At 54.9% G+C, this 21,835-nt stretch overlaps 1 protein-coding gene and 1 long non-coding RNA gene across 2 annotated transcripts in view; one reads left to right on the forward strand and one right to left on the reverse strand.

Annotated features, from left to right (window-relative positions):
- The window catches only part of TNRC18 (trinucleotide repeat containing 18), a 79,742-nt gene extending 60,266 nt beyond the window's left edge, over positions 1-19,476 (reverse strand). The window contains 2 exon segments of the mRNA XM_037507074.2: positions 19,189-19,331; positions 19,333-19,476. Coding sequence (XP_037362971.1) covers positions 19,189-19,331; positions 19,333-19,373 — 184 coding nt within the window. The 5' untranslated portion in view covers positions 19,374-19,476.
- On the forward strand, positions 18,057-21,282 carry LOC129145527 (uncharacterized). Its single transcript, XR_008551229.1, has 3 exons — positions 18,057-18,232; positions 20,322-20,382; positions 21,174-21,282. It is a non-coding gene; the product is annotated as an uncharacterized LOC129145527 (long non-coding RNA).
- The last annotated feature ends 553 nt before the right edge of the window (positions 21,283-21,835 follow it).

Below are 21,835 nucleotides of genomic sequence, written 5' to 3' on the forward strand. Positions count from 1 at the left end.
CGAGTGGCCTCAGCCCCGGCCTGGATCCACTCAACCACTCCCAGGGCTTAAGACAGCTGCAAAACCCCAGGGGAACGGCCACAGGGAGCCCACCACAGCAGACCCTCACTCCCTGACATCTGGTACACCAGCCCCACTGCTCGGCCAACCCCACCTGCAGATGGGAGCTCAGGCGGGGGGAGGCACAGAGTGAGGATCACGAGCTGAAACCCAGCTCTCAAACCAGGGAGGGCACCCATGAGCCGGAAAACGGCCTCCCTGAGGACCTCCCTGAGCAGCCCTGGACAGGCCCAGCCTTGTCCCATGTAACACACAAGGAAACTGAGGCTGACACGGGGCTGAGCCCACAGCCAGGGAACAGCAACTCAGAATGCACAGCCAGCAGCCTCTCCCGGACCCGCAATGAATTAGCAAGTGATTGGTGCATGAACAAGAACAGAAAGCATGGACGCCGACAGGGTTCAAGGAACCCCTACCTAGGCGGAGAAGCGGGGGGTCATCCCTCCAGAGAGCAGAACTCCCATCCAGGGTTCTCAGAGGGGGGTGTGGTGGTGGCACAATGGAGTGGGGCCCAGGCGGAAACCTCACCAACCCTGCCATGCCTCATTTGGCCAGGACGTCACTTCCACCAGCCAGGGGCACTGCCCTCAAGATCCATACACTCCCACCCTCCTGGGAAAGAGGGTGCCAATCCTGGGCAAGATTCCCTTATTTGGCCTCAGTTTGCTCATCAGCGAAATGGGAATGACAGTGCCTCCCTTGAGAACTGCAGGGAAGCGAAACATGCTTGTTTAACAGTAAGGTTAGTAACAAATAGCAGCAGCACTGGTTCATCAAAGCCTTCCAAGCACCAAGCTGTCTGCATGTGATTTCCAATCATCCCACAACGCCCCTAGGAGCAGACAGAGGCCGACAGACAGAACTGAGCACAGGTCACCAAGCACCCCGAGGAGCAGCTTGGCCAGCCCGAGCTAAGGGCCCCAGGTAACCGTCTCCAAGTCCCTGTGAGAGGCACTGTTTACAACAGCCCACAGGAGTTAAATGACTGCAGGGCGCACAGGTGGTGTGGGCCGCGCAGGCACCCCATGACCTGGTCCAGTCCACAGCGGGCTCAGACCCCTCCAACCCAACCCCCGGGCCCCCATCAGCCCAGCATGTAGGGCCACATATCACAGGTGCTCACTCACCACCTCCCAGGGCCACAGGATCCCAACACATCTACCCAGCGCACTCTGGGATATGCTCCGGTAAACTGAGGCCAGGAGGGGCAGGGCCTCCACCTTGGTCCCCAGAGTGGAGTCAGCAGAAGGCAGAACGATGAGAGGCCACCTCCTAGCCACATGCGCCATCACAACCATTCTGTATCCAGCTCCCCACACTCCAGCCCCCCCAGCCGCCTCACCGGACTCCAGTGCCAAGCCCTGGGGACCCAGGGCCATGGTGGTCATCCAGTCCACCCATGTGGCCCCGGCCGGGGCAGCAGGGCCTCTGGGCCCCGCCAGGCCCTTGGCTTCCTCCTTGGCGGGCGGGTGGAAGGCTCCGGAAGCCGGCAGCCAGAGATTTGCGCAAGGGCTTACATCAGCCACCAGCTCTTCCTGCCTCGGGCCGCGCGGAAGCCCAGCGGCCCAGGCCTGCCCCTGCCCGGGCTTGTGAAACCCGCCCAGCCATACCCCGGCCTGGCGGGCGTTGGGGCCCGGATGCCACCAACGGCTCCCACCCCACCCGCCACCCCACCCACCACCGGGGCTCAACGGTACCCAGACTCCCTCCCCCCACCTTGCTGGAGGGGCCTGGCCCCCTGTAAGACCCAAGCTTGTAAAATGGACACACCATCCCATCGACCTGCACAAATATTCACTGCCCCCCACCCCTCACAAATTATACCCCCTGAAGCAGTCAAGCAACAGAGCTCAGATACAAATTCAATAAACTTCCAATCACTGGCCATCGCTGGCCCCCCGACGCCTACCTCCCCTCCCACCTGGCCCCCAAAACCAGCCCCTAACCTTCTGGAGTCCTCCTGGCTCACTCCCACCTAGGGGCAGGTACCCTCCAGGCCTAAGCAGCCCAGCCACTATCTCAGCCTGTGACAGTCTGCCCCACCATCAGCCTTCCCCCCCTGGAGATGGGGACCCCAGCACCTAGGATGCGCGTCAACGTTGGGCTGACTGGCTACCAAGCATGACTCCTAACCCTCACGGAGGAAGCAGAGTCATCAGCATCAGGAGAGAAGGTAAGCACAGCCCCAGAGGAAGCCACTTGCCACCCCAAGCTGTCCTGGCTGGTGGAGTGAGGACACGCAGCTGGCCCCAACCCCAAGTCTCCACACTGCCCTCTGAACCCATCAGTGTACCTGGTGCTTTTCTTAGTATCTAGGTAAACACCCCACTCCTGTTCCTCACACCCAGCCCTGGAGACCCCTGGGTGGCCACATCAAGAAGGAAACAGGCCCTTAGGGCTCAGGGGAGCAATGACAGTCAAGGCCAGAGCCCACTGGTTTCTCCAGACGCTGATGGAAATCCTCCACCAAGGGGGTGTCCCGCCTTCCCAGCCCAGAATAGGGGTAGCCCCCCAACCCTGATCCCAGTTCCCTCCCCGGTGAGCAGAGACCTCACGCCACCTGCTCACCCATGTAAGTATGCTAAAACCAATGCACACTGAAACCTAAAAAACAGGTGTGAACCAAAATCAGACACTATCACTCACACTAGTCACAGTCACAGCAGACGCTCACCATCTGGGCACAGGGCACCCCGGGTGTTGTGGGTGCTTAACGGCCTTGCCCTGAGCTTGGTACTTCCTGGGATCTTCTCACCAGCCTTTCGCGTGACACAGAGAAGACAACCGTCAGGGCCAGGTCACAGCACTGGGCAAGGGGCAGGGGGCGCCCCACAACCCAGCAATCGGCCCCACACCCCACTACGGGGACAGTCCCGGGAGGGCAGCAGGACACATGCAGGAGCGTCCCGTTGCCCTGCCAGCCGACACGAGGGCCGAGAAGACGGGCCTCGCCCGCCGCCTGCCCCGGGCCCAACACGGTGGGCCGGCCGTGCCCCCCGCCACCTGAAGCTACTGAGCCCTTGAAATGTGGCCGGTGTGACTGAGGACCCACATCTTTTATTAAATTTTAATTAATTTAAATTTAATTTAGCTACAGCCTGGGCTGAAGGATCGTCCTGGTGATAAAATGGAGCAGAGGCAGGGACAGAGGTCCCCGGGAGGCCACGCACGCCCGGGCTCCGGCGCCCACCGGCTCCTGGCTTCGGGCAGTCTTCGTTTCCCCAGGCCGCGCGAGCCAGACAATATAGTAACAGCCACTCCTCCGGCTTGCGCGCAGATCGAGTTCACATTTGTAAAATGCTTTCGCAAAGTGCCACGCCGTGTCAGCTATTATTGTTATTCTTGTTATTTATAGTCACAAAACCTGGGGTCAGAAAAGCTGAGCAACTGCCCGAGTTCCATTTGTCTTTCCTTAAAATAAAAATTTAATCTTGAAACTAGAAAGCTAGTTGTTTGACCACTATGAATGCACCAAGTACTACCGGATGGTATATTTACAAATGCTTAATCGCATGCAACGTGAATTTCACCAATTTTTGAAAAAACACCAGGAAGTTCTGCTACCAGGTCCCCCATTCAGTTTTCTGGGCTGGCACCTTCCCATCCTGGCTCATCCCCCACCCCAGCCCTGGCAGCCAGGCTTATTACCCCCACCTTATAGATTTAAAATTTGAGGTTCAGAGATTGCCCGGGTTACTGGCCCCACCAGCACATCCACACCAAGCCCTGGGCTCAGGAACCCCACCGTGTGGGCCCTTCACTCCAGTCCGGCCCACCTCTCTCAACCCCTACGGAGGGAGGCTCTCATTCAGGGCCTGACACGCAGAGGTGCTGGGAAAATGGTTTCCCTTTCTCTGGTGCCAGTGCCTGATGAGAAGGAAGGACACCCAGGAGGCATGGAGGCCAAACTATGGGGCAGTGTGCCCCCGCCACTGCATGGGGGAAGGGTATATAAGCAACAGGGAATAGACATGAACATCCCACCCCCGAACCGTAGGCGGCCATCTGTGCCCTCCTGCACTGAGCTACCAGGCCAGCCCCTCCCCTAGCTGGGACCCACCAACATCTCACATACGCCATGGACATGCCAGTTCCTCCAACCCACATACGCCATGGACATGCCAGGCACAGACACAGCAGAGACGTGAGTTAGGGATGCAGGCCAGCCTGTTCTCAGCCATTGTCACCCACACTTAAGCTTGAGTTTGGCCTCAGTGAGCTCAAAATATTGGCTGGGTTCCTCCTGGGTGCCTGCCTGCTACTGGGTCCAAGGGTCCCTTTTCCACCCAAACCTAGAAAACCCTGGTCTGAGTTAATCTTACTGCCACCAGACTGCACTCCTGCTCCAGAGTCCATCATGGCTCCCAGCAACCCACCCTACATCCTAAATGGATACATAAAGGCAGGAAGGGGCAGTGCTGGCGTTCACATCCAGCAGATGCAGAGACCCCAAGATACCCCCCTTACCAAGCCACACATCCCAGCCCCACATTGATGTTCCCTGGCTTGGCTGGGCCGAACCCCTCGCTCGCCTGCCTCTGAGATCTCTCCTTATGGCTGCCCCTGGTCCAGCAGATCTGTGTGTCCCCACACACAATGCTCACCCAAATTTGCTGCCCATCAGAGGTGGTAAAGATGCTAGAGGCGGGCCATCAAGCGGCAATGGGTTCTGCCTTTGCCTTCTCCATCCCCAGGCCTTCAACCATGACCCCAGAAAAGAAGGTGGCACCCATCCATGAGGGTACGCACAAAGGGTCTGGAGTCTAATCCATACCTGCTGGGGCCACCGCCCACTTCTCAGTCAGCATTCAGAAAGGGGGTTTTTGGTTCTTTTTTGGGTGGGAGTCGAGCAAATCCTAAAACAGAGGAGCCCCTCCAGGATAGGTTCTGCCTAGGGCCCCTTTCACAACTCTTAGCCCCAAGCACAGAGCCCAACCCAGGCTGAGAGGTGCAGCAGTGGAATCTCCCCTAGCTAAAGGATGAGCCCCTAAAGTTCTCTGTGGTGGGAGCAGAGAGGGAATTTAATGAGATCCAGGTGGGTACAAAGGTTTGGTAAATAATAAAGGACTTAGAGGACTTTATCACTGCGAAAGAGCGGGGCTGAAATCAGCAACTGGAATAAAAAAACAGGCTGCTGCACCACAGGGCTTTTGCACTGTCAGTTCCTCCTAATATAGCACACGATCTGTATACTCTCTTCAGTCACTCCCTATTCACACAGCTCACTAGCTTATTGGACAGTCCCTAACCACCCCACCTACACACCCTTTCCTGAATTATTTTTCTCCAAAGTACTTATCACCGTTTATCATACTCTATACATATTAGTTCCTTCTTTATTGCAGTTCCTCCTTTAATGTCCCTCTCCACCCAGCAGAACAGGAGTCGGCAACCTTTTTCTTGAAAGGGCAAGATGATAAATACTTTAGGCATGGCAGGCCTATTGCCCCTGCCACAGACACAAACAACCACAGGGTTTGGTTCCAGTAAGACTTTATTTACAAAAGGTGGGCCAGGTTTGGCCACCGTTTGCAGATCCAATGCCCCTCAAGCGGCACCTAGTAAGTGCTGATATTTATGGTAGGGAGTTGGGCAAGCTCGGGATGAGCCAAGGGCTAAGGGAAAGAGGACAGGGACTTTTGCGGGGGCCCCAGTTTCCAACCACCGTCTCCCCAACCCCTCTCAACCCAGGGAGGGGAGAGCCTTGTCCTTTTTAAAAATGAGGATGGCCTCTCTGGTGGCACAAGGGGTTAAGACACAACCTAGGAAGCTATCCACAGCCACTGCAGCACCAGTTCGATCCCCGGGCAGGGAGCAACCCACATGGCGCAGCAGACCTCTCCTGTCTCGCCCGCTGCTCCCCTCAGCAGTGTATTTCAGTCAATCTGCCTGTTCTGTTCCCCACTCTGTCTCTGGTGAATCCTCTCACCACCCCCACATCTCTGGCCTGTACCCCAGTTCTTGTACACATAAATAAATAAATCTTTAAAAATAAATAAATAAAAATGAGGAAACTGAGACACTGGCTCCAAAGTCACTCAGCCACACCGCCCCTGGCTAGACACTAGAGCCTCCTCCGCTGGTATTTCCACTCCCAAAGATGCCTCCTGAGTCCTAATCCCTAAGAGAACAAATATATTTCCCTTTCTATTTCAGAAAGTCCTGGCCTCACAAAAGTACTGCACCCCAAAGACTATCAGAGCATCGCCTCAACATGATCAAATCAGGGTTATCACCCAGAAAAGAGTCAGTCCAGCCCAGAGCACCAACATGTGACTTGGGCGTTTCTATGACAGCAGCTGAAAATAGTGCAAGGACCCTCAGGATAGACTGACCTTCATTCTCCCACAGATGCTGAGATTTCTATAACCTCTAAGCCTGTGAATGGGTTAACAAAGCCCTTGCTGGATAAAGAGCCTTATCATTCAGTAAAATAATTCACAAACAACTGTAAATGGCCAAATTCAGTAAAAAGTTCAATGTCCTTAGTATTACAAAGAAGTATTAAAACCGGATGACGTCATTTTCTTCTCTTCAATCAGCAAATTTTGGGCTTGGTTCGGGGAGGGGAGGAAGCACAGCGGAGGGGGATGTCCACAGAGACAATTCACCCCAGGCTTATCAGGAACCCAAAAGGGAGCTCGCTGCAGTCAAATCTGATCTATAGATCCACTGCGATCCCCCAAAAACCCCAGCAACGTGTGTGCACCAAGGGCTGCCCAGGAGTTCCACAGAAATTGAAAGCAGACTCTCAAAGAGATATCTGCACGCCCATGTTCACAGCCGTGTTATTCACAATGGCTGAAAGGTAGAAACAGCCCAAATGTCCATCATCAGATGAATGGAAAAACAAGATGCAGTCTCTGTGCATACAATGGAATTTACTCAGCTTCCATGGGAAGGAAATTCTGGCCCGAGCTCCCAGCGGATGAACCCTGAGGGCATTAATCTGAATGAAATAGACCCCCACTTAGAAGAAGCCACCAAAGCAGTCAATTCACAGGCAGAATGGTGGGTGCCAGGGGCTGGGGGAGGCACAATGGGGAGTTAGTATTTCTCAGGGACAGAGTTTCAGTTTGGAAAGATGAATATATCCTGCACGGTCACACAACGCAAATGGACTTAATGCCACTGAACTGGATGGTGAAACAGTTAAGATGGTGAATTTGATGTGATGTGGCTTTGCCACGGCTTTTTTTTAAGTTGCAGAGAAACACAAAGGGTTAAGCACAGCCACAGCAACCTTGAAGATGAAGAGGGGGCGGGGGAAAGAGGAGGACTTATGCCACCAAATACCAAAAGGCACACACTGGAGCACCAGGAAGGTGCCCTACGGGTCAGGATGGCCCAGAAACGGGGGCCACAAGCACGCAGGGTGCAAAAGGACAACCGGCTGCAAATGCTGCCGTAAGCGGCCATGGGGGAGGCAGGACGCGAGCCCCACCCAGCTCCATACCATACATAGGTCAGTTGCAGGTAGATATACCCTGCAGTGGATATACCACTGTGGATATACCCAGGAAAGGCAAAACAAGAAAGATTCTAGAAGACAGTGAAAAATACCTTCATGGGGCCTCCCTGGTGGCCCAAGGGGTTAAGATGCAACCTATGAAGCTGCAGCACGAGTTTGATCCCCATTCAGCCAGGGAACAACCCACATGGTGCAGCAGACCCCTCCTGTCTCACCTGCTGCTCCCCTCAGCAGTGTCCTTCGGTCAGTCTGCCTGTTCTGTTCCCCACTCTGTCTCTGGTGAATCCTCTCTCTCTCTCTCTCTCTCTCTCTCTCACACACACACACACACACACACACATATACACACATCTCTGGCCTGTACCCCAGCTCTTGTATGCATAAATAAATAAATCTTTAAAAAAGAAAAAAGTGAGCTGAGAGCAAGCAAAGGTTTCTTACAGGCCATGTAAAAAACCCTAACTATAAAGATAAGACATCTACTTAGTTACATTAAAACAAGGAATTTCTATGACTCCAACAACACCGAAAGGAGAAAGAAAAGGCAAGCCAGCCACTGCATAGAAAATGGTCTGTGCAGTGTGTCACCAGGGAAGGGCTTCTATCCAGAATATATAAAGAGCACCTCCAAACCAGGAAGGAAAAGGCAACTCAGTGTTGAAGGGGGCAAGAGAATTGGCAGGAGGGTAGCAAATAAGGATGTCCAAGTGACAGGGAACTCAGCCTCTGCCACCACAGGGGCAAGGCAATTGGAATTAAAACTGCTCCAACTCATCAGTATGGATAAAACATCCAAAAGAAAGCTGGACATTATTAATACACAACTGGAGGAGAGTAAATCAGTACTTGGCAGACTCTACCAACCTCTCTGACCCAGAGGTGCCCTCCAAGGTGCCCCCAGAGGCAGGTGTCTCCATCCAAGGGCAGGCCCAGAAAAGCAAATCACAAGATGGTGTTCAAAATCCTACCGCTGGGCCTCCCCTGGTGGCACAGCAGTTGAGTGCTGGGCTGCAAAGCTGCCCGCAGCCTCTGCAGCGCCAGTTCGATCCCAGGCCGCCAGCAAGGGGCCCACATGGCACAACAGACCTCTCCTGCCACGCCCACTGCTCCCCTCAGCAGTGTATTTCGTCAGTCTGCCTGTTCTGCTCCCCGCTCTGGCTTTGGTGAATTCTCTCACCCTCCCGCGCTTCTGACTGTACCCAGTGCTTGTATAAATCTTTAAAAAAAATGAAAATCCTACCGCTAGTAAGAGTCCAAGATGGAAAACAACCAAATGTCCATCCACAGCTGAAGAGAGAAACTGATGTTATCACACCAACACCATTCCCTTCCGCAAGAACTACAGCCACAGCAATGCCAGGAGAAGACCTCAGCCCTCACACACAGGAGCACATGGCTTCATGCCGTGTATATGGAATCTTGCTGGTTTCTAAGTCAAGACAGGGGTGACTGGGGACAGGAAGGGAAGGAGATCTCTGGGCTTCTTTGTTGAGCAGCTTTGATGGTCACACTGGCAAATTCAATTGAACTGTGTATGCATGATCTCAGCTCATGTCTGTGGGGCTCTTAAACCACAATAAAAAATATCCTTTATAAGAGGTCAGTGGGGACCTCCCTGGTGGCGCAAGGGGTTAAGTCTCAGCACAATGAGGCTATCGGCAGCCACTGCAGCATGAGTTCGATCCCTGGCCCGCCAGGGAGCTGCTGGCCAGGTCTGGCACAACAGACCTCTCCTGTCTCACCTGCTGCTCCCCTCAGCAGTGTGTTTCAGTAGCTCTGCCTTTTCTGTTTCCCACTCTGTCTCTGGTGAATCCTCTCACCTCCTGCACCGCTGGCCTGCACCCCAGTTCGTCTATTCATAAGTAAAAATAAATCTTTTAAAAAGGTCAGTGGGGCTGGGAGGGGGCCAATCCGAACGCCAGCACATATTACATTCTGAGTCATTTTCATAGATCTCTCTCATTGACAAAATTTGCAAACAAACACAAACAGATAAATAAAAACAAACCAAGAAAGGAAACAGCAAGGGAAAGGAAAATTCCCGCCAACACCTCACCTTTCCCCAAACCCTGGTTTTCTTGTAATTAGCTCAAGTCTTGTTCCTAGATCTCTCACTTCCCGGCTGTGTGGCCTTGGGGATGTAACCCAACCTCTCTGTGCCTAAAGTAAACGAAGGCAACAAAAAGGAAAAAAAGTTTTCAGTGTGAACTGGTCTGTACCTTCTGCTTCCAGGCACTCTGTTCTCAGGGAGGAAGATGCCCCAAGACAGACAAGCAAAGCTGAGAGACAGACAGAAGAATGGGGTGGTAAGCAGGGGGCTTACCCTGCACGTTCCTGGGGCTGGCTGGGGCTGGGGCTGGGCCCAAGGACCTGTGGCTGCTGCCACCTTCTTGGAGCTCCCATGGGTGTGCCAAAGAGGCAGTTGAATGTCTTGGGTAGAAGAAGCTCCCCAAAGTCAAGAGCTCAGGATCTACAGGAGCCACCAAGCTAGAACCACCAGGCTTTACCCCACCCCATCAGGAGGGGAGGGGTCCAGCAGGCCAGGGGGCTGGCCTCCCTCAGGCCAGGCCCAGCCACAACACCCCATCCTGCCCCCTCTGCACAAAGCTTTGTTCCACCAGCTCCAGCGTTATCTCGCCTAAAAGCAACCAAAGCAACCTCCAGCCTCCCTCACCTCCTGCTACAAGTCAGCCCTGAGGCCTCCCCCCAGGGGATTAGATCTCAACCAACATCTTTTAGCATCCCAGAGTCTCCCGCTCCTCCTCAGCAGGGGTCAAGGCTCTCCTAAAGGGTAATCTGGATTTAACACCTGTCCCTCCCCCATTCTTGAGCAGTGGCCTCCTGCAGGCTTGGGACTTTGCCTGGCCCCAACTCCAAGTCCAGCCCACAAAATAGGTGCTCAAATCCCAATAGGCAGTTGAAGAGGTCAAGGCCTCAGCCTTGCCAATGACATGCAAATGAATCCACCCCAGCCTGGCCCCAGGCCTCCAGACGTCCACAATTCTAAAGCAATTACAGAGGATTTCCCACAGGTTTTCCTTTTCCCTAACAGAGGTCAGGGCCTAGAGGAAGCAGAGGTAAGGCCAGAGGACCTTTCCAGGAACTGGGGGGCTGGAGGGATGGGGAATAAGGGGGGAAGGGTTCGAGAATGGAGGGGGCGTGGCTAGGCTTCAGAGAGGGAAGGTAGAGAAAGCCAGGAACCAGGCCCAGTCGGAGCCCAGAAGAGGTGGTACAGGGTTCTATGGTGACAAATCCTTTCCCAAATGTCAGAGTCTCACAAGAAAGATAGTAATGAGGTTTAAGGAGGAGGGAAAACAAAATAACAGAGGGATGGAAAGGAGACAACCTTCACAACATTTGGAAACAGGCAAGCAGATGGACAAGAGGTGTGTGATTTGGAGAAAACTGAAAGCTAGCTTGGAAAAGGGAACCATGAAGTCATTCCTGAGCAGTGTGGAAGCCTGACCCTGCCCCTCTAAAGGCTGGGGTGCAGAGAGAGCAGAGGCAGAACCAAGAGTTCCCCTAACCTCCACGAGCCCTCTGGTTAGGAATGATGGCGCCTTTAAGGGTTGTGTTGGAGTCTCAGGACTAAGGTAAGAACCAAATTTTTATCCAGGTATATTCAGCTCTTGGGAGAGGAACAGTTGTGTTGCAACACCCTGCAGGTAGGTACTGGGGCTCTAGCGTGGGAGACTGAAAACATCAGAGAAAAGACCTACTGACACATTCAAGGAAATGGTTTCCTCAGTTGACCAACAAATCCTGCCTTCGGCTCTGAAAAACAGAGGGTTAGGTAACATGTATAAGCCCACATACCTAATAAATGGTAGATAATTCCTATGAATTTAGAGCACATGCTCTATTTTTTTTTAACATTTTAAAAGGACAGGTTTATTAGGAAGGAGAGAAGGGAAAAAAAGACACCTGCATAGACACAGGTGTGCTGCTGCTACTTTGCAAAGGGAAAAGGTTTATGAAAAGAAATGCCTGCATAGTCACTGGCAGGCAGGAGACTGAGCACATGCTCTTAACTACTATGTGGTTCTAAATGATTTTAAACTTCTGCAAAAGGGTAGGGGGTGTTTACGCTCTTCAAAACTTAGGTAATGTTGCAATTCCTTCAAAACATAAGGGAGGAATTATTTTCAAAATGTAACTCCAGTTGAAGAGAAGATAAAGGTATTTCCAGGCATTCTAGACCTAAAAAAAAAAAAAGTCTTCCATATATATATATATATATATATATATATATATATATGCTTCACAGAAAATTACTGCAGGATGTGCTCTGGCAAAAAAGTAAAGCAGGAAAAAATCATGGGCATCAAGAAACAGGAGATCTAATGCAGCAGAGAAGCAAAGGTAATTTGAAGGATGATGGCCCTACAATAGTCCCAGGCACCAGGTAAACCAGACTAGAGCAGAAAAATAAAAAAATACAGAAATGAAATCTTCAAAAAAAAGAAAGCAGTTGCTCACCTAATAGAGTTGATGAAATGAAAAATATACCCCAGAGATTGGCAGTCCAAGAAATGCCAGCCAAAAAAAGGGGGAGGGGGCAATTAATAACTCCAGGAAATAAAGAAATGAATTTTATTATACCACTTGGTTCAAATATAAATATTTACAAAGCCACAATAGTAAAACCAATTTAAACAAAACTGTATTTCACATATATCAAGAGAGGGGAAGTAAAAAATGGAGGTTGGGTGATGACAACAATAAACATTTATAAGTGCTTATTATATTTAAAATACTGTTCTAAACACTTTACCTGCATCAACTATTTAACCCTCACAACATTCTCATGAAGTAAATATTATTATCCATTTTAAGTTTAAGAAAAGCACGAGAGGTAAAGAAATGTTTCCATGGTCCACACTAGTAAATAGGAAAGTCAGAAATTACTTGGGCAGTCTATGCAAAATCCTCATCGTCCATAAAATTCAATGATCTCAAAAATTAAAAAATAGCTGTAGAAGCAAATTATTACATATAAATAAGCATGAAAGGGCCTAAGGAAATAGCCAAAAGAATTAAAAATGGCAATTGGGAATTGGAGAGACACAAGGAAGGGATTACTTATTTATAATTTTGTTAACACTACTGACTCTTAGCATCAACTTTTTTTTTAAAGATTTATTTATTTATTTATACAAGCACTGGGGTACAGTCAGAAGCATGGGAGGGTGAGAGAATTCACCAGAGCAGGGAGCAGAACAGGCAGACCGACGAAACACACTGCTGAGGGGAGCGGCGGGCAGCAGGAGAGTTCTGCCCACCATATGGGACCCTCACCCGTGGCCGGCGATCGAACGGGCACTGCAGAGGCTATGGGCAGCTTCACAACCCAGCACTCAACCACTGTGCCACCAGGGAGGCACAGCATAAACTTTTTTTAAAAAAAAATTATTTATTTATGCAAACAAGAACTGGGGTATAGGCCAGAGGCAGCGGGGTGGAGGGAGATGAGAGGATTCACTAGAGACAAAGTGGGAAACAGAACAGGCAGATCTGCTGAAATACACTGCTGAGGGGAGCAGCAGACGTGACAGGAGAGGTCTGCTGTGCCATGTGGGTAGCTCCCTGGCCCACCAGGAAATCAAACTCATGCTGCAATCAAACTTGTGCTGCAGTGGCTGCCGATAGCAGAGACTTAACCCCTTGTGCCACCAGGGAGGCCTCTGTATGTAACTTTTACTCAAAAATGTAGATTAGGCACAAAATAGAACTGCATATTTTCTATTGAGTATGCAGTGAGTAAATATTACAATATGGAAAATATTCCTCAATAAAGCCTTAAAAATCAGGGAAAAAGTTTTTAAGCGCACACACAATTAGACACTACATACTCAACAGAGTGAATAGAATTCAAAGAAACTGATGATATCAAGTGTTTGTGAAGACCTGGACTATCAGGAATTCTGCTGCCGAGAATGTATGACCATGTAACCACTGGAAAACTCTGCAGCCACTAAAGCTAAACCCACATACAACTTGTGATCAAATAATTTCACCACTAGATGTTATATATACATACATATAGATAGATATGTATATATGTGTGTATCTCTCCACAAAAATTTGTACATATAAGTGCAATGGACATCTAATTTGTACATTTAAGACCATGCTGACAGCAGCACTATAGATAGCAAATATTGGTGTTCAGTGAAAAAACTGCTATATTCACCTAATGGAATACTATACAGCACCAAAAATAACAAATTACTGCTACATAGCACTGTGTGGATGAACCTCTCAAATGTAACATGGAGTAGAGGAAGCAGCCAGAAATAAAAGAGAGCATATTGCATGATTCCATTTCTATAAAGTTCAAAACAGGCAAAACTAAGGTAACAGAAATAAGAACAATCTTGGGGTGGAGGGTAGCAACTGGGAGACCATGCAGGAGCCCTCTGGGGTGCTGGAAATTCTTGAGATGCCTGGTGGTAACAGTGGTGTGTTCATTTTATAAAAATCCAATGAACCAAACACTCAAATTTGAAGATTTTTCAGTCTGTTATATGAAAAAGGAAAAAAAAAAATCAATTTAAATGATGGGTCAGGGCTGGGACCCTGAAATCTACGGAGCTTGGGGACCATGTAGAGAGGCTTACGGCATGAGTCCAGAGGTCCTGAGAGAGGTCTGGGCTAGAGCAAGGGACTCATGAGTCATCAGTTAATGATGGTTGTAATTACACCATCACTTTTACTGTAGCTTTTTCAAAGGCTGTGCTAGGGACTCAGTTTGTTGCACTTACTCAAACTTCACAAGAACTGAATGAATTCAGTGGTGCTAAAGGACCGACTTTACAGATGAGAAAATTAAGACTTAGAGAGAGAGTCATCACACACCCAGTAAGTGGCCCCTGCACCATCCTGCCTCTAGGTGAAAAGCAGAGTTCTTAATCTGGAGAAGCAGGGTAGGAGCCACCACTGGTTTGTGAAGGCTCAGGAATGTGTAAAACTATTGGTGAGAGTGTGTGAAGCGGGTTTTTTGTTTCACTGCTTCCATTAACTCATGACAGAAGCTCACATGTAAGTGTTGGGGTGCATTCATGGCCTGCAAAGGTGATGCCGAGCTTTGGTAGTTCCCACCTAACGGCTGTGACTTCCCCCAAGGTCAGACGGCCAGGCTCCCTGAGCAGCTGGTAAGGTAAGGACCCTGGCCCTGGGGCTATTACTGACTGTGGACCAGAACTCCCAGCAGCCTATGGGGAGGCCCAAGAACCTGTTCTAACAGCAGTTCTCACCAGTCCCTTCAAAAGCCGGGCTGGAAATGAGGGCCAGGCTGGTCACAGCAATGGAGCTGGAGTCTGCATGTGACCCAGTGGGAGCTAAATCAGATCCGACCACAGAATGAAACTGGCCACATCCAAATTAAGAATGCCCCATCTCTGCCCTTTCCCCAAAACCGTTCCTCTGCAAGGAGCACTGACCAAAAATCCAGCTGTCCTCCTCCTCTGCCCCACCCCCCAACCTCAACAGCCTACACCTGTCACCTCCAGGCCCCTCCCTGGTCACTATCACCTCCCTAACAGCCTCCAGCCACGGAGTAGTCACCTACTTGGCTCTCCTTCTACCACGATCCAGCAGGCAACCCAAACTAATTGTTTTAAATGCTTATTTTGAAATAATTTCAAAGTCAGAGAAAAGTTTACAATAGTGTAACTGATTGCCATGTGACCTTCACCGGATCCAGCAACTGCAAACTGCATCCCCAACCCCTTTGCTATTTCCATGTCGACTGATTTCATCTTCCTCTCCCACATACACATAAAAACTACAGATACGACGTTTCTCCTCCCGAGCCATTCCTGAGGATGGTAGACATCACATTCCTTTCCCCTAAACATTTCAGAGTTCCATGTCTTAACACAAGGACATTCTTACATAACCACAGTCCAGTTATCAACTCCGTGAAACATAACATTGATTTGACACTATCAGCTAATCTACAGTCCATATTCCAATTTCATCAATTGCCTCGATGATGTCCTTTAGGGCAATTTCTTCCCTGATCCGAGATCCAATCGCAGGCCATATGTTGCCTTTCGCTGTCACATTTTCTTAGTCTCTTTTAATCAGAAACAGTCTTTGGTCTTCCTTTGTCCTACATGCCAATGACATTTTTGAAGAGTCCAGAACAGTTCTGCAAAATGTCCCTTGATGTGAGTCACTCCCTCGGTTTAAAGCGCCCCCCCCCCCAACATCCTCTCATTCCTCAGTTTGAATTCCAAGACCTCATTACTGGCCTTCGGGGACCTACAAGGCCCACCCTCCTCACCCCCCACTCTCCAGGCTCACAGCCCCTCACAGGGGCCAAAGCAGACCCTCGGCGTTTTCTTTCCTTCACTGCCTGTGTCTCCATTTAAAACGATTTCTTTTCTGACCTGTGCATTTGCCGCCTGACCCCACACTAGGATGGGCGCTCTCCAACGGGGGCAAAGATTTCTGTTTGGTCACTGCTGGATTCCCAAGGCCAGAGCAGTGCAAGGAGGTACTTGGGAATCATTTGCTGGGAAAATGACAAGGAAGGAGAGAAGCCAGCGCTGGGCTGAGCACTAAAGAACCAAGAGGCTCCAAGAACCAAGGGGTCCAGTGCTGGTCTGGGTCCCAGAACGTCCCTCAGGCCTCCCGGTGCCTCTGAGCAGAGGAGGGAGCACCTAGCCAATCTTCCTTATCTTTGGGCCTGCGACACTGCACCAACCCATGCCGCTGATTAATCTTTTTAAATCAATCCCACCAGGCTGACGGGCTGGATTCCAGAGATAGAGCTGATCGACCCTGAAGGAGGCCAGCGGCCCCCTATTGTCCACTGGCCTGTCCAAAGGGCAGGGCCTTCCCATCCTGATCCTTGGGTCCCACCCCCCCCCCACCCATTCACATATCCTCCTGGGGTCAGCCCAGGGAGTGGGCAGCTAATAGTTCTTTAATTGCAAAGTGAGGACAAGGACTACCGAGCCCAGAGCAGAGTCAGTCATTTCACTGACTGCTGCGAACATTTAAGGCCCCAGCTACACCAACCTCAAGGTTATGGGAAAGGTAAGAGCCGCCCTATCCTAAACCCACTTTATTCTTGACTTCATCTCTTCTTCTGCAGAAACACCTCCATCCGCACCTCCACAGACGGCATCACCTCTAGATAACCACCCCCAGGCCCTAGTCCAGAACTGCAGGATAGGGTCCAGCCCAGGCCCCTTCACCTCCAGCCTAGAGCTCTCCCAGGGCAGCTCCCTCTACCTCTGGAGGGGTGGCTCTCCAAGGGCTTCCCCGCCCCCACGCCCCAGGCTGGAGTCCAGAGTGGGTTGGAGTCCAGAGGTAACACACTCCCCTCCCCCGCTTGTGACCCCAGGCAAATAGCTCAGCCTCTCCTGGCTTCCCAGTACAAAAATAAACAAATAAAGATGAGGCTGATAATGCTGGCCAGACCTAAGGAACTGACAGCCAAGAAGGGGAGGCGCATGGGAAGAGAAAATGTAGCACCTGCACCCCGCAAATAAAGAAGGAGGGATGCTGGGTTGAGGAATTTGTAATCCAACTGCCCCAAGCTGTTAAAGGGGAGCAGTTCCCCACCTCCTGGCTAATGGGATTACCACCCGGCACTCTGGGCGACAGGCTAGGGCCTGAGGTCTCCAAGTGGCCACTCAAGATTTGGGCAGTGCCGGCCCCCTACCTTTCCCTGGGGTGAGCTCAGCCTACCAAGGGCAGCGAAGGCACCCTTCCCAGGCGGCCTTCCACGGCAGCCCTTCCCGCTGCTGCTATTTCCTCCATGACCTCAGCCTGCAAGCATGCAGGAGGTGCCCAGACAGGCCTATGCAGCCACCTCCCGCTGGACTTCCTTGTCCTGCCCCCCTCCGTTCAAGTCCCTTCACCTCTCCGCCTCAGCCTCCCCATCTACCTAGTGGCATTAGGTGATCTGGCGGCTGCAGTGAGATTAGGCACGGCCCTGGCACCATGTGCAGTGGGCCCGGAGCGGCAACTACATTCACTGCTCTGACCCAGACACCTGGCTCCTGCCAGGCGGGTGTCAGACCCTGGGCCAGGCGCTCACTGTGACCTCCCCTCACTCTGCCCGGGCAAGCGGGGATTCCACTTCCAGCAGAAGACCTGCAGTCTGAATCCGCGGTCCTCTGGCACCACCGCGGTCCAGACAGAGCGACCTGATGAGTTCAAAAGACACTCAGACACACAAAAATCACCTCCCTCTCGGGGGGCAAGAAAAAGGGGACAGCATAAGCGGTCTTTGCACCCCAGGGCCACCCCAACCCTTCCTCCACAGTATCTCCACACCCGCAGCCCACCGCTGGAGAAAACCCTGGCCCCCAGCGCGGTCCCCTGGGCTGAATGCCACCCCCAGCTCCCCGGAAACAAGCGCACGCCTGGGGACACCACTAGGTCCTCTCCGCGCCCCGGGCCCCCGCGAGTGCCCCTCCCCCGCCCGGTGCCTCACAAAGGCCCTTTGTCCCGCGGAGCCGCCGGGACTCCGGTTCCTGAAAAGTTCCAGGAGAAAAATCTGAGAGGCAAAAACAGCGGGCGCGGTGGAGCTGGCAGGGCCGGCGGGGCAGGGCAAAGGCGGTGGTCGCAGTCGGAGAAGTCCCGCTCAACACCCCCCAGGACAAGGGGCGCGGCAGGGGATGCCAGACAGTCACCAGAGTCCTAAACTACACTAAGGAGTGGGAGAGGCGAATTCTGCAAGTCAGTGTGGGGTGCCAGGCACCGCTGAGGGCAGCCGGGGGAGGAGGGACTGGGTCTCCTTCGGCGGCCGGCGGCAGGTCCGCGGTCCCGCGTCTGTCTTCCCACCCCTGCCGGAGGCGGCCGGCCGGGGAGAGCTTCTCCCTCCGGGGCGCCGTCCCGCAGAGCCTGGGGAGCCCCGCCGGACAAACGGCGGAGGCCGCGGGGCCCTCTCGGGCCTGTCCTCCCGCGCGGCTGGACGTCAGACCCAGGGTTTTCCCTGCGCCGTCGGTGCCGGGCGCGATCCGCGCCGCGCCGCGTCCCGCTCCAGCTTCAGGACCGCGGCAGCCCAGTTTCTGCGCGGCCGCTGCGCCGCACCCGCCTTCCCGCCCGAAAACCAGGGGCCAAGCAGGGGTCACCGCCCTCCCGGCATGTGCGTCCCGGGACCACCGTTCTCTCCCGGGGAAGACCGGCCTCCCGGAGGCCACCACCGACCCACCCACGGCCGTGGTCTCAGGGCTGGGGTCTCCCTCCCCTGCACCCCAGGTTCTCGGGGACGGCCTGAGACCCTGAAGGACGCGAGAGGAGCAGCTCGGACCGCAACCAGGGGCGCGGGGGCGCCTGCAAGGGTGCTTGCCAAGAAAAGAGCTCGAGCTCAAAAAGCTCGATGTTTCAAAGGGGGCCGATGCGTTCTTTTCTCGCCCAGATTTTGACAACTGCAGCCCAGGCGCGAGCCGCCCAAGGCCGGGTGGAGGACTCGCCCCTGGAGGCTCGGCTTTCTGCAGACGCACAGGCCTGGAGAAGCGGGCTGGCCTCCGCCTGGCGCCGGCAGTTTCTGAGCTCGCCCGCATCCTAGCGGACCCCCCGGGAGAAAGCGCCGCCGCGCCTCCTTCACAGACCCGGGAACAGGCCGATTCCCGGCCTCCCTCCCCAGGATCCCGGGGGGACCCGATGGGGCGGGCGCGGCGCGCGGCACTTACCCGGGTGCGGGTGCAGGTTGAGGCCGGCCATGTACTTCCCGGGCGGCAGCGGGCCCGGCAAGCCCGAGGCGGGCAAGCGTCCGGCTGTGGCCGCGCCCACGCGGTGGCTGTCCATGGCCAGGCCGGACAGCAGCGGCGGGGGGGCCGTGCACGGACCGCGGGGGCCCGAAGTCTCGGCCATCCATCCTCCGCGGGAGCGCCGCGGCCAGCCCCCCTCGCGGCCCGCGGGCCTCGCTCAGCGGGACCTAAAAGTTCGGCCTCGGCGTCGTCCCGGAGTCCTCCGGCGGCGGGGGCTCCGACGCGTGCATGGCGGCGGCCGGCCGGGCTTGCGCTCCGCGGCGGGCCCGCGGCCCGGGCCACACGGGCGGACGGCGGTCGGGCCCCTCCGGGCGGCCGGGCGGAGCTGCGGGCGGCGGCGCGCTCGGCGTCTTGGCGGGGAGGAGAGACGGGCGCGGAGGCAGCAGAGAGGGGGAGAGGGGGAAGGGGGAGGAAAAAAAGAAGTTTCAGAAAGTTGTCTCCCGCTCGGGGTGGGGCGCGCCCGACCCGGCAGCCAGAGGGAAACGGGGAGTAGCCGCTCTTCCATAAAAAGGAAAAAATCCGCGCTCCTTCCTCCGGCGGCCCCGGGCGCCCGGGGGCCGGGACCGGCGAGGCGGCCGGGGACGCGCTGCGCCTCCGCGCGCCCGGCCTCGGCGGCCCCGGGTCCTTCCCACAGCGGGGCGGCCCCTCGGCAGCGCCCGGACGGCGTCGGGACAGACCTCCCCGTCAGGACAGACCTCCCCGGCGTGTTTTACCCCCGGGCGTCACATGCGCCAGGGCGAAGCCCGTCCACGAGCGGCTCGCAATGTCTCCCTAAACACTGTCACTATCTGATCCGGAAAGTTTAATATTTAACCTTTTGGGGTCCTCGCCTCCCTTGTCCGAATTTGATTTCCCTGAACTCGCCCCGAGACGCCGAATGGCGGGGTTCGGGGAGCAAGGACGCCAAGCGGGTGTATTATTTTTAAGGAGTCGCCGCCCCCTGCCCCGGCCCTGCGCGAGGCGCGCGGCGGAGCCGAGCGCGGGGACCACAGACGTGGCACTTCCAGCCGGGGCCGGGGAGACGCTGCGAAACAAGCTTTGGTTTCATTTTCCAGCGCCGTGGCCTGGGAATCCTGCGGACGGAGGACGCGGTCTGGCGCGGACAATTTGGGGGACGTAAGAGGAAAAGCAAAGGGCTCGAGGGGCTCGGTCCTTCCCTAACTCCCCCCCCCAAAAAAAAACACCCAAAAATAACCTACAAAGAAAATCTTCACAGCGCGGACCGACCGCGGGGCGCGTCCCCCAACGCTGGGCAAATCCCCCCGCAGTTCCAGTTTAGAGCTGTTTGTTTTAAAGAGGTGTCGTTTACCGATTCCCGGGGGGGCGGAGAGGCTCTCGGAGCCAGCCCTTCCCCTCGCTGCCCGTCTGCCCGCGGCAGCGCGGATTCCTCGTTCGGGGAGGCCCCGGCGCGCCCGGAGCCGCCGAGCAACCCGGAGCCGGCAGCGCCCGGGCGCCCGCCCTGCACGCGGCGATCCGCGCCCGGCCCCGCGCGCCGCGGACCCCCCGAGCCGCCCCGTCCCCCGCCTCCCCGGCTCCCTCCCCAACTTTGCCGAGGGTGCTTATTTTAAGCGGGTTTTGGTTACAAACACCCCTCCCGCCCGCCCTCGCGCGCTCCCCCCGGGCTCTGGTTACCAGCTCCGCGTTCACTTTGGAAAAATCTAAGATCGCATCCGAGGATACGTGTCTGAGGAGCTTTCCGTGATTTTTTTTTTCTTTAAAATGTCCTTTGTATAGATTCTTCATCCAGATGGGCGCTTCGGGGCCGGCCCCGGCGCCCCGGGCTGGGGAAGTCAGGCTGCAGCCCCCCCGCCCCGACCCCGGGGTACCCCCACTCCGGGGGAAAAGCTGGCGCGGCCGCCCGCGGGCTCCGCCGCGCGATCCCGACTTTCTCCCCTTCTTAAATGCAGTTAAAATGGCTGAATTCCGGCTTTTAATTAAAAACAGCCTATAATCGAAAACGTCTCGGCGTCCCCGGCTCCCCCGCCGCCTCCCGAGCCCCGAGCTGGGAACCGACGCCCCTCGGCCGAGCCGGCGGGGGGCCGCCGGGCTGGGGGTTCAGGTGAGCGCCCCGGGCTCCGCGACCCGCCCCCGCCCCTCCCCAGGCGCCCCCCACCTCGCTGGCCCCGGCCGGGGACGGCGTCTCGGGGGCCGGGGAGCGGCGGGGGTCCCCCGCCGCACCCCGAAGGGGGAGGCGGGCCGGAGGGCCGGCGCGAGAAGTTTGAGACCCGCGCCCCGGCCGGGCGGGCGGGCGGCGAGCGCGCGGGGCGTACCTGGCGCGGCGGCTCCGGGCGGCGGCGGCTCCTCGGGCGGCGGCCCCGGCTCCCCGCGCGGCTACGCGCCCGCGCTGCCCGCCATCCCGCGGCCGCGGCTCCTCGTCGCCAGCAGCCTCACACTTTTTGCCCGCCTTTCCTTTTTTTGGTAGAAAACCGCTCCCCGGGATGAGCGCGCCGCGCGCCAACTCCTCCGCCCTCCCGCGGCAGGGCTCCCGCGGCCCCGGAAAAGCCAGCGTTCCTCCCGCCGCGCGCCCCGCTTTTTAATAAAATCCAGGTAGCGCCGGTTTAAAGAATCC

Source organism: Talpa occidentalis, unplaced genomic scaffold (assembly GCF_014898055.3).
Source record: "Talpa occidentalis isolate TD23 unplaced genomic scaffold, MPIMG_talOcc4v2.1 talOcc4.12, whole genome shotgun sequence".
NCBI lineage: Eukaryota > Metazoa > Chordata > Mammalia > Eulipotyphla > Talpidae > Talpa > Talpa occidentalis.